The sequence below is a fragment of the Nycticebus coucang genome, chromosome 3, assembly GCF_027406575.1.
Source record: "Nycticebus coucang isolate mNycCou1 chromosome 3, mNycCou1.pri, whole genome shotgun sequence".
In the NCBI taxonomy this organism is placed as follows: domain Eukaryota; kingdom Metazoa; phylum Chordata; class Mammalia; order Primates; family Lorisidae; genus Nycticebus; species Nycticebus coucang.
This window is the reverse complement of record NC_069782.1, coordinates 113,082,442-113,095,217: the sequence shown is the minus strand read 5'-3', so window position 1 is coordinate 113,095,217 and position 12,776 is coordinate 113,082,442. Positions and strand designations below refer to the sequence as shown.

General features: G+C 34.4%; 1 protein-coding gene across 1 annotated transcript in view; it reads right to left on the bottom strand.

The window, feature by feature from the left end:
- Positions 1 to 12,776, bottom strand: part of LOC128581091 (protocadherin-15-like) — a 724,065-nt gene that overhangs the window by 383,770 nt on the left and 327,519 nt on the right. The window contains exons 8-9 of the mRNA XM_053583500.1: positions 12,303 to 12,413; positions 3,287 to 3,457 (exon numbers count right to left, since the gene is read on the bottom strand). Coding sequence (XP_053439475.1) covers positions 3,287 to 3,457; positions 12,303 to 12,413 — 282 coding nt within the window. The remainder of the gene's footprint in view (positions 1 to 3,286; positions 3,458 to 12,302; positions 12,414 to 12,776) is intronic.

The following is a 12,776-nucleotide window of genomic DNA, read 5'->3' as shown; positions in this document are numbered from 1 at the left end:
GAGCTCCAGCAAACAGCTAAATCAACTTCTTAACCATATAAATTAACCATCTTGAAAGTGGTACCCAGCCCTCATTTTGGTTAAAGTGCCTTAACTAGCGCTTCAAGAGCAAAGATGAAATGTTCCTTCAAGCCCTGCAAAACTTGCAGCTTTATGAATGTATTAAACAATTGTAGTTTGAAGCCACTAAGTTTCTGTGGTTTGTTATAGAGCAGCTAACAACAACACAAGTGCCTAGGGTTAAAAGTAAACATTTAATTTTTATTCTACTTGACAATAAAAATACCCCTTAATAAATAAATAATTAATCATCATACTTATTTGAATAAGTAAAACAAAATTCTCTTTGCTTCACAAGACATTAAGGAATAGCACAGTTTGTTAAAAATGATGATAAAGTATAAAAATTGAACATTCTGGATCATTTTTTGAACATTCAATTCAAGAAACACGGTTTTAAAAGAAAACACAAGGATACTTACTCTTGAAACAATCTACTTGAAAACCTCCTTTTCTGCTAGCAAGAATCCACTGTACCCAGGATCACTCATCTTCCTACTTCAACCACCTATTTTGCAAAGGATTTGGTGCAGACAGGATTTCTCAACTGGGCACTCTCCATGCCTCATTCTGCTTATATGAGAATATTCAGTGTTTGCTACATACTATAAGGTGTTGTCAGCTGAAGACCAGATAATTTTATACTTGGACTAATTTTTCATTGGGTGCTTACATTCAAATTATGAATATTATAGCACAACAATAGAGAGGATAAAGTATTGTGACCAAAATTTATCCATGTTCTCTGAAAATAGTTTTGAATATAAGTATTTTTCAATGTCCATGTTCACAAGCAGAATGAATCTCCAAGTTAATCTCGGCTATAAGAGCAGAATTAGCCAGTTACCATTTTTGTATGTAAAGCCAGGCCTCAAATTTATCTTAATTTTATTCACACTTCTTAAAAATGAAATAAATTTTAGTCTTTAGAACATACAAATATACATGAATGTGTGTGTAACTTACTATTTGTATGATGAAGGAAAATCACTTAAACAATTCATCTTCACGAATTCATTTGTAAAATAAGCTTAATAGAATTATTTATCCCAAAGAGTTTTTGTGTATATCCAGCCAGTTAATATTTGTGCAGAGCTTAGCATAGTTCATTATAAACTAGACACTCTATAAGATCTTCAGTCATTATTATTATTCATTGTATTACTCCAAATATGAGCATGGCTTGATCCATAGCACTAGACTGTATTCGCATGAGAGAGATGGTCAGTTTATAATCTAGGATAGAGAGGGAAGGAGGCTCAATAATCCTTTATACAGTTAAGTTAGTACACTGTATTCCTCAAGCAGCAGCCTCTGTCTCCCTTCACTTTCTTCAATGTACCAATAACTGTTACATTGTCATCAGACTGATTCATTGGATTAATTATCATGATCTCAATATATCTCTTCTGAAAACCCTACTGTTATAGTAGCTATGTACTATATTAATCATATAGTAGCTATATTAACTCAGACACAAATTAATAATTTACTTTTCTCATCATTGCTTCCACTAAACCTTTCAAAGAAAAGTTAAATGTTTACCATCTTTAATAGTTTTTGTATTAGGATTCAACAAAATAATACCATGGCATATAACTTTAAGTAGTCTACATTCATTTACCAATTTCTGATTTAGCCTTATTGTCTGCAAAATTACTAGCTGAAAATTTTTATATATTTTTCATCCAACACACATAATAAAAATTATTCTTTTTTCTCTGGATTTTTCCTTAATTCTACTGGACCAGTGACCATTTATGCTAGTATTCTCAGCCATTTAAGATCTACTGAGAGTAAAGGCTTCAGATATAATACTAGATAAGAACTTTCTCAAATGATTAAATGAAAAGTAATTTACTGGCTTGGCATCTGTAGCTCAGCAGCTAGGGCACCAGTCACATAAACCAGAGCTGGTGGGTCAAACCCAGCCTGGGCCTGCCAAACAACAGTGACAACTACAACCAAAAAATAGCCAGGCGTTCTGGTAGGTGCCTGTAGCCTTGGGAGGCTGAGGCAAGAGAACCACTTAAGCCCAAGAGTTTGTGGTTGCTGTGATGCCACAAACTGCTGTGACGCCACAAACTGCTGTGACGCCACAGCACTCTACCGAGGGTGACAGTGAGTGAGACTCTGTCCCCCCCCCAAAAAAAAGTAATTTACCTTATATTTAGAAGTCTTTTTTATCTTGCTCTTCAAAATACCTAATATAGTGAGGACTCCTAAAACTAAAGTTCTCATGTATTTTGAGAAGAAAACAATTTGAAATATCTTCTAACAATTCTGAAATGTTAGAATGTGAAATGTTAGGTAAAGGCCTAGCCTACAAAAGTTTAGCCACTGTAACATATTTTCATGAAAGTGGATTTGAAGACAAGTAGATTGCAGTTTACATCCCAGCTTTACCACCATTCTTCAAATTGTGAGCTAGGCCGGGAACTGAGAGAGATGAATTCCTCTAAAATAACAGCAAAAACATTAACGAAGTAGTTGACTTCTAGGCAATTGACTTTTTTAAAACACAATATATATGTATGTATATTTTACTTTTAGGGTAAAAGCTGATATTTTAGCCTCCACAGGGTATCTGTTTGCTTTAGAATTCTTTGGCTTAGACATGTACATCTATCATCTAAGGAGGTCCAAGATATGAATCTAACCTGGCAGAAATATATAGCTCCATTAGCATTTTTCAAAAATGTAGAACTGAGTTGTAGAAAATATGTATTCAAGTTTCACCTTTCTGCTTCTTTTAAATATATCATTAAGGGATGGGTATTTGTCTTCAGCTTTTGATAGCTCCTGCACGTACCACCACACAGCCATGTGTCTCATCCCTGCAACATTTCAGACTCTAAGGGATGAAAAGTGTATCCCCCAGACTTGTGTGTCCTCTGACTGTTAGGATTAAATGTGAATTTGAGGAAATGAACAGGTTATCTCTTGGCGTTTTCCAGAACACACTGGCACCTGAAATCTGTGATTTATTGATGGGAAAAATAAAATAATCAATGTCAGAGGGACTGACATACTTTCTACTTGGATACTGATGAAATTATGCATTTCGACCAAAAATTTACTAATACTCTCTGAAAACTGTATGGACCTTATATTTCAACATTGTGAATTTTGCTATTATCAATCAATATGCCTGCAAAATACTTGAACACAATCTTGGTGATTTAAAAAGGTGTAAATGAAGAGGAAAAGATGAGAGTGTATTTACCGGAGTTCTCAATTCAGGTATGGCAGCTTGGTAAGTGAGGGGACGACAATCGCGGGTGTTTGGCACGAGGACACAAGGAAGAAACATTGGACCCAAGTCATCTCCATCCAGAACGTCCACCGTGAGGGTGGTGGTCGTGGTTCGCCTCTCGTTCAGGTTTTGTGCACGGTCCTACGTGAGAAAAAAACAAACAGCAAGTGGTTTATAGAAATCAGACAAAAGGTCAGCATTTTTTTCTTGTTAAAAAAAAAGATGATAAGTAGCTTGCTTAAACCAATAGATTGAAGTGGGAAAGCTGGGATGTAAACTGCAATCTACTTATCTTCAAGCCCACTTTCATGAAAGTATGTTACAGGGGCTAAACTTTTGTAGGCTAGGCCTTTATCTAACATTTCACATTCTTAAAATGGTAATAACACCATTTTGTTATGGGCTTATTGTATCCTTAGGAATGTGCTTCACTGAGCCTCTTTTGAGACTGATTATAAAAAACAAACACAAGAATTCTGACTTGAATAATTAATCCACTGGGATAGCTGATCTGGGAATAAATGGAATCTTTGTGTCACCAAAGTTGAGTGAGAAGCAGGGAGGAAAGTATGTATCTAGGACCAGTAGATGTAAATTTTTATAAATATAGTTTATACTTTGAAACAGTTTTAGATTTACAGAAAAATTGGGAAATAGTACAGAGTCCTCATATAAGTGAAGCTCACTTTCCCCTGTGCTTAACATCTTACATTAATACGGTGCGTGTGCTACAATGAATGAACACTTATCAATCGGACTAAGGCCACCTTAGTAAATTCCTCAAGTAGGCAAAACTTCATAAGGTCTTTTCCTGCAGCTGGGCCCCTGGCCGCCTTCTCATCTGTCCCTAACAGAATCCAGAAGACTTAAAAGGCCCTCCCATCCCTCTTCTGAGAGCTTTTACTTGAGATTTGCAATTGTAAATTCTTTCTCTTCTCCTTTGAGATGTAAATCATCTAAAAAGCCTCTTGACAGTTTTACATCCCAAGTCTCTTTTTCAATGACCTGGGAGTCATCCTTTGTGACATTGAGGAAGATAGAGTTCTAGTCTACCTGTTTCCCTGGGAAGAGAAGAGCCTACCTTTAAGTTGGAGGCTCACTACAAGGTCTCTAACTACCTCCTGCCATGAAGATTCAAAAAAGTTTACTTTTCCTTCTGGAAGGCCAATTAATAAATGGCCTGTAGTCCCCATATTCACACCCACCCCATTTTTAACAACCCTGCTTATTTAACTATGTGCAGTGCAATTTTACTACCAAAATATATTGCTATTAAATAAAACCCATAATTTATTCAGAATTCTCTAGCTTTTAATTACATTTAGGATCTGTTTTCTTTCCAAGAATCCCAACCAGGACCCCACTTTATATTTAGTCATAATGGCTCCTCAAGCTTCTTCTGACTTTCTTTGTTCTTCATAACCTTGAAAATTTGAGTACTAGTCAGACAGTTTGCAGAGTGTGCATCAATGAGTGTTTGTCTATTGTTTTTCTCAAGTTTAGACTGAGGTTATATGATTTAAGGAGGAAAACCACACAGAACAAGTGCCATTTCCATCATTGTAGCAAGAGTACCAACATGACTTATCACCCATGTTAGCCTGGATCCCCTGGCTCAGGTTGTGATCGGCTGGTTTCTTCATTGCAAAGTTATTCTTTTTCCCCTTTCCTTTTTTTTTGGGGGGGGGAGTAAATCACTAGATTCAATACAAACTTAAGTAATGGTGGTGATTTTATTAAAAATTAGCCTTGTTTATGTTTATCTAAAAATTTGGCATGAAGGCAGAAAAAAGAAACATCAGATCCCAGAATATCTTTTTTAAAAGTTAGCCATACCATGGAATACTATTCAGCCATTAAAAATAATGGAGACTTTACATCCTTCGTATTAACCTGGATGGAAGTGGAAGACATTATTCTTAGTAAAGCATCACAAGAATGGAGAAGCATGAATCCTATGTACTCAATTTTGATATGAGGACAATTAATGACAATTATGGTTATGGGGGGGAAACAGAAAGAGGGAAGGAGGGGGGGGCCTTGGTGTGTGTCACACTTTATGGGGGCAAGACATGATTGCAAGAGGGACTTTACCTAACAATTGCAATCAGTGTAACCTGGCTTATTGTACCCTCAATGAATCCCCAACAATAAAAAATAAATAAATAAATAAATAAATAAATAAATAAATAAATAAATAAATAAAAGTTAGCCATGCTCAGATGCTACTATGGACTAAATTGTGTTGCCCCTAACTTCATATGATGAAGTTCTCAAGTCTAAAGTGACTACATTTGGAGAAAGTTTATCAGGAGGTAATAAAGATTACATGTCATCATAATGATAGGGTTCTGATAAAATAGGATTATTGTCCTTACAAAAAGGGTCTCTCTCTTCCTGCCCCCAATTTCCCACTGCAAAACAGGGGAAAGGCAAAAGCGACAGAGATAAAAAAGAGAAGGCAGCCAGCTATAAGCTGCAAAGACAACCCTCGCCAGAAAGAGACCTTGGTGGAATTTGATCTGAAATTTCTAGCTTCTAGATTTGTGAGAAAACAAATTGCTATTGTAATAGTTGAGCCACCTTGTATTTCATTTTCTGTTATGGTAGCCTAAGAGACTAACACAACTGTGTAATTTATATTTTCTCAACATGGATTATTCACATATCATTTCTATACTTGCTAACGCTAAGCATTTAGTAACATGAAAGCTTTAATTAGCTTCCATAAAAGTGAATCACTAATAATTGTAAATAGCACTAAATGTAAGAAATTACAAGTGATTCAAAGAATAATCCATCCAGCATAAAAACTGACATATGGGAGTTTACAAGCATACACATATTTTCAACACAGAATCAAGAAAGCTATAAGAAATAGACAGCAGTGTAGAATTTGAAAGTGCTAGGGCACCTTCTGCCAATGCTCACAGGGGGTGGTGTTCACATGGTCCCTGAATCCTCACCATCTTTTTGGGTTCCAGTATCCTCTGGCTCCACATAATGACAATATCTCTATGCAGAATCTTATTGTAACATGGTTCCTGGCATATCCAAGACACCCTATTGCTTCTGAATGAATTATTTACTAAATGAGTCAAAATTTTCATCAATAGAAGAAAGAACTAATATACAAAAATAGAAGTGTGTAGTTGAACTTCAAAAAAAAGATATTTTTATATGAATATCTGATATAACTCAGTCACAATCCACTTTATTTACAAAGCATATTTTTATAAAATTGCAATTGTATGTGCAATTTGTTGCACATATTTGTGTAATGTGATAATGTTAAGGTAATAATGTTGCTTTATTACTATGAGAACATTAAGGTAACAAATCACCTCTAATTGTTAGATGATAAGTAAGACTAAGTCCTTCACCCACATTGAAACTATTTCTTGTAAAAGAGTTTAATTGCCAACTATTTGTTGATCAAACTAGCAATAAATGCTAATTCCCATTTATTTAGCACATGCCTTATATTTAGCAGTATATTAAGCGAATATTGATTATGTGGAGTAAAGCCAGGAAAGATGTGGTTTCCAACAAATAATATGAAATTATCTGAAGCCTGGCTGTAAAATGAGTATGAGACCAACATTCTGATGGTCTGAATAATTTTTAAGTAATGTCATTGGAACCTTGAAATAAACTTTTAGCACTTAAAACATTCACCATCAAGTGGTTAGTAGATTAAAACAAAATGGCTAGGAGCACCTAGCAGACTCATTTATAGATACATGTATTAAATACTACCAGACTCCCTCATGGATACACAATATTAAATACTACTTCATTACCATATCAACTATTGCTATAGGCAGTGGTTCTCAACCTTCCTAGTGCCGCGGCCCTTCTATATGGTTCCTGTGGGTGTGATGCACAGATTAAGAACCACTGCCAGAGGAAGAGAAAAAAATACATTGGAACCTAATTAGAATTGCCCTGAGTCTTTTGGCCCCAAGTCAGTTCCCCAAGACTGAGGTGTTTGTCTGGCTTCTGTTCACCAATGATAGATGCAATATCCTTGGCTGAAATTAAGAAAAGAAAAATCCTAGTAACTCAATTCTATTATATTTCTTTATTTAAAAAGAAAACAGCAACAACAAAATTCCCTTGGTTTAACTCATATTAGAAGTATGGTCTTTATTTTATTTCTGGAAAGCATTTTTGTTTGATATATTTATCTAATTTTTCCTTAATTTTTATGCATACAAGTAGGTAGAATATTACCATGTTTTACAGTTCAACATGCTTACATGTCTTCACTCCTCAACACTCTATAAATATTCATTCTCTTAAACCATCAACTTCCATTCCCTCATTTCACTCCCTCTCCGCAGAATTGCCCAAGAAACTGGTGGAGATAAAAAAAAGGGGGGGGGGGCTTAAAATTACACTCATTTCACACATATCAGTAGGTAGTAGATGTGAGGGAAAGTCCAGTGGGGGTATTTTGAAAAGTTATTTACATAGGTTGAAAGTTATAAGTATAGCAAGTGATTTTTATAAACCAAAACCTACATGTTTGCAATGCTTATCATACACTTCCTTTAAATATTCAATCGTATTAGGACAAAATACAGTAATATTTTATTTTTAGGAATTTTATTTTATCTTCTCTGGAAGACAGCTGGGATTCTTTCCCTAGACTTTTATACCTGAGAAACTACAGAAAAGCCCTCCTATTCACAGGATATTTTGGAAATTATTCTTGCTATGAGTCTAAATTAAATATAAACTTTTTTTCTTTCTGATAATTAAATAATTTTTTAATACTAAGTATCCTTAATAATTTCTCAGGATAATGTTAATAAAAAAGAGAGTTGGAACTGGAACAAAATGATGCCTGAAGCGACGAGTTTGATTCCTTTGTAGTTTAGGATGACATACCCAAAGTTAGCAATCACAGCCGTAGGACTTATTGTAAATTTCAACAAAAGGAAAATCCATTGATCCTTGTACTTCTCTTAACTTTCTTGCCTGGATTCCACCCCCTCCCATTTTGGTCTAAAAATTAAGCATTTCTCCGTTGTGTGTCCGGACGGGAGGTAAACACTATGGGCTAAAACTCTGCAAATATTCTCAAGAGAACAATCAATAGATTTTCTAATATGAGTTAGTCAAAACTTGTTCAGCTTAATGAAAAATATAACATATAGACATGGATAAAAGCAAACCTTCCAACTACATGTAATTTGAATGATAGCCTTTCAAAATCAGTTAAATCTTTGTATCATAAGCAAAAACAGGTCAAAGCTGGGTATTATTCAATAATTTGCCAACAGACTTCCAATTAACCTTTCAGAGACCATCTGCTTTCAAGTCAAATTGAAGGCTTTTATTTTAACTCTCCTTATGATTTTGAGAGAATATATTGGTTTTCAATAAATGTAACTGACTTACATTGTATGTCATCTTATATATCACTAATAAAATAACAAAAACAGAAATATAAAAGAATAGCTAGAATGATAAACATATGGATATCTTTATCCTATATAAATATACAGACATAAATTATTCTTATATTGAGGTTGGTATACACAAAACAGTAAATGATGAACAATCAGCCTGCAGAGATGACACTCTGATTTGTGGCATTTGTCACCTTTCAAACTGTAAATACTCCCACCAGGTCTGCAAATGTTAATGAGTTCATTGAAGGTGAAGTTGAGAAACATACAATTAGCCTTCAGCAGGTCTGAGCTAACTTTCCAGCTCCAACAATCTACTTCTTGAAAGTAAATTATATATTCAAAATGTAGTAGAAATAGGCATCCTTCTTTACCACACATGAGAATGAAATATGTTGCAAGAATATAGAAAATAGTATGGCATTTTTTACCAAGATTAATGGTATATGCACGTGTAAGTCTACACATACATACACATACCCATGTGCATACCAACATATATCTCTAATATCACAGCCATTCTGTTTGTAACTATTACGTTTAAACAATAATGTGCTAGCACTCACGTGATTTAGGTATTTCTATCACAATCTATTCAAAATATTAGTCTAAGTATTTTTATTGTTTGTTAACTTAATTCTTAATTCTCACCAGAGACCCATGTGGTCTGGTTTATGAATATTCCCATTTTACTGGTTAGGAAATTACCATACACATTATGCCCAAAGTCACACAGCTAGAAAATGGCAGAACTACGATTTGAACTCAGTCAATATGGTTCCAGAGTTCACATTTTTATGAGTAGACTGCATTTACTGCCTCTCTTCAGAGTCCTGGGAGTTGGGGGGAATCAATGGTAGTCATCCTTATTTGGATGCACTACACAGCTACTAAACTTACACAATTCTAAAAACTTTTAAAAACACCAAAAAAAATATAACCTTCTGTACTCAACATTTTACATTTTTTGCTATATATACTAAATAATTGTTATTACCAATAAATTTGTATGTTCTTTTGGCTTCTCTTTCATCCCACTACTTTCTTGTGATATATTCATTTCTTCACATAAATTATTTTATTTCTGAAATGCTAAAATCTCATCACTTTCTCAATTATGAGCAGTCTATCAAATTGAATCCAAATTATTCTAGATGTCTTTATAAATGTTTTTAAAATAGACTGAAATTCAGAATTCTTTAATCTGCATTTCTTTAAAAAATATGCATTTTCATTAAAAATCCTAAAACAGCACAATAAAAAAGAGCTAGGTTACTAAAACAGCACAATAAAAAAGAGCTAGGTTACTAATACATTCCTTAACAATCTGATTTTTCTGAAAAACGTAGTAGAGATTCTGAGTCAGATGGGAAATTGCAACATTCCTTCACATCTTCACTTAAATTGGAAAAAAAAAAAAAGGTTTTCAGTGTTTTTATGGCGCTCTCTGTGGCCATTCCTAATAGATTTTACTTTTTAACTTATCCACAGTTTGCTTTCCAGTCTCTAGTACTTGACACTAAAAATGAACACCCAAAATCAAAAAAGAAAAATTACAGTAAAAAAAAAAATCCTTAAGAAATGTGAATGCAAGTCTATAAATTTGGCTTCAAAACTTGGATCCATATTATTTCTGTCCATTTATCTCTCTATTTCTATCTCCATATCTTTATTTCCTTATCTATCCATCTATCTATACACATACACTTCCCCTTTCAGGTGAAATATCTCTAAGAAAGGCAGTGACATGTTTTTGTACATGAACTTGTTTAGAAAAGCTGACTGAGGATATGCATTCTTTCTGTTCTATGTAAACAAGATTACAATGCTTAAGAGTTATATGAAGGCACAGGATGGCTTCAGAGTTTAACTACTTATTACTTTTCAATAAAGACTTTATTATTTTAGAGCAGTTTAGGTTCACAGCAAAAGTGCCTCCACACATGCATAGCCTCGCCCATTATCAGTATCCTCCATCAGAATTGTGCCCTAGTTACAACTGATGCATCTACATGGATTTATCAATCCCCCTAGTGCTTAATTTACTTAGGGACTTCTCTTGGTGCTGTCCATTCCATGGGTTTGGACAACCCTATAGTGACATATATTTGCCTTTATAGTATCCCTTTATAGTATTATACAGACTATTTTCACTGTTCTAAAATTCCTCTGTGATCCTTCTATTCATCCCTCTTCACCTGCCCTTATCACCAGCCCCTGGCCACCCCTGACCTATATATTGTCTCCATTGTCTTATTTCTTAAATCATTTCTCAACTGTCATTTCAGAACATGAGTCTGTTACTCACGATGGGACTTTTTCAATGTTAATAGCTATCTGTGGCTGGCACTTTTTACTTCTTGCTCCAATGCTAGCCCCATTCTTCTTCTTGCTAATATATATATAGAGAGATATAGATATAAATATATTTAGCAAAGAAGATACTAAATATATATTAAATATGTAGCAAAATATATATACATTTTATTTTTTCCAGGGTCATGAGTGAGCCCAGTCTCAGGATTGAACCCTAACTAGTGTAACCCAGAGATGGCTACCTTATTCCCCTTTGTCATAAGGACTTCCTCATTCCTTCCTGCTAGGCTGACTCCTGTGACCCAGTACTGTAAGAAGTTGGCTGGGAAAAGTTGTGTGGGAGAGAACATTAGATAAACTCTCTTCTCAGATAAACAAACATAAAATAAATTTTCTTTTTGTACTCTTTCCACCTGCCTACACTCACACTTGCAATGCAGTTGTGATGCTTATGGTTGTGGTATTCAACTCACTCCCAGCAGATGGGACAATGAAAACACCACCAAATTTCAGGCAAGGGCAAAGTATAAGGATAGACAGACCCTGAGTCCTTGGTGACATACCCGGACTGCCAATCCAACCCCTGAGCCACATAATTCCAAGAATTTTACTAAACTAATAATAATAACAATAATACACGTCCACACATATAAGCGACTGTTTTTCAGGTTTCCTATTATTGTTGTCTGTATACATCACCATAAATTTCACTTACGGGCATAGTAATTGATAACCAATAAGTAAATACTCAATAAATGATAGTCACAAGGAAAAATATTATCAATTAGCCCGTGGTTCTCTATCTAGTGCACTTTAGAATCTTCTGAGTAGATAACTGAAAATACAGATATCCACTTCCATCCTCTGCATTTTGTTTGTTTTTTTTTTTTTTCAGAACATCTCAGGTAAGAGCCAGAAATCTATATTTTTAAAATGCCCTCAAGATTTTGTTGCAATTATTTGGTGGGTTGTATTTGAGAAATGTTTCAGTATGGACTAAAAATAAATTATCGGTGTGTTGGTAATACATATGAGCGATTTCATCATTGTGGAATACGGTGAATGGAAACAATGCCAGTCTATCCTCTTTCCTGTCTAGAAGAATAAAATACATAAATAGCACTGAGAGATGGGGCGTCCTGCTGAGAAACTGAATCACACTGACGACTCTAAGAGAATTTGATACATCCTGAAAGAGTTTTCTGCTTCATAAATTCATAGTAGAAATTTAAAAGAAATTGAATACTCACATTTGCTTGGATGATGACAAAGTAGCGAGTCTTATCTTCATAGTTGAGCCTCTTCCTCAGCACTACATTCCCAGTCAACATTAGAGGGATTTCAAAGGTGTCGTTGGATGTCTGAAAATATTAAAGAGATAGATTCCAAGTGATGTGAGTAGAAGATAAATTAGATAGTTTGATATTAGATAGTTCGATATTAAACAGTTCCATATGATAGTTTATTCCTCTTGAATGTTCTAGATGGCATGCTTATCTGAAAACAGAATGAATATAAGATTCATATTTAATATTCTTAACCTTTCTCAAAATGTTTCATTTCCCCAGTGTGCTTTCATAATGATAACCAGGAAACTTGTTTTTTATCTATTTTTAGGGTTATTCATCAACGGCCTTGGAATAGTTCTAAATCAAAGTCTAGGTGTCTAAAATGTTTCCTGTTACCATATTACCTTTATTTGATATTTGTTTTAACACCGAACA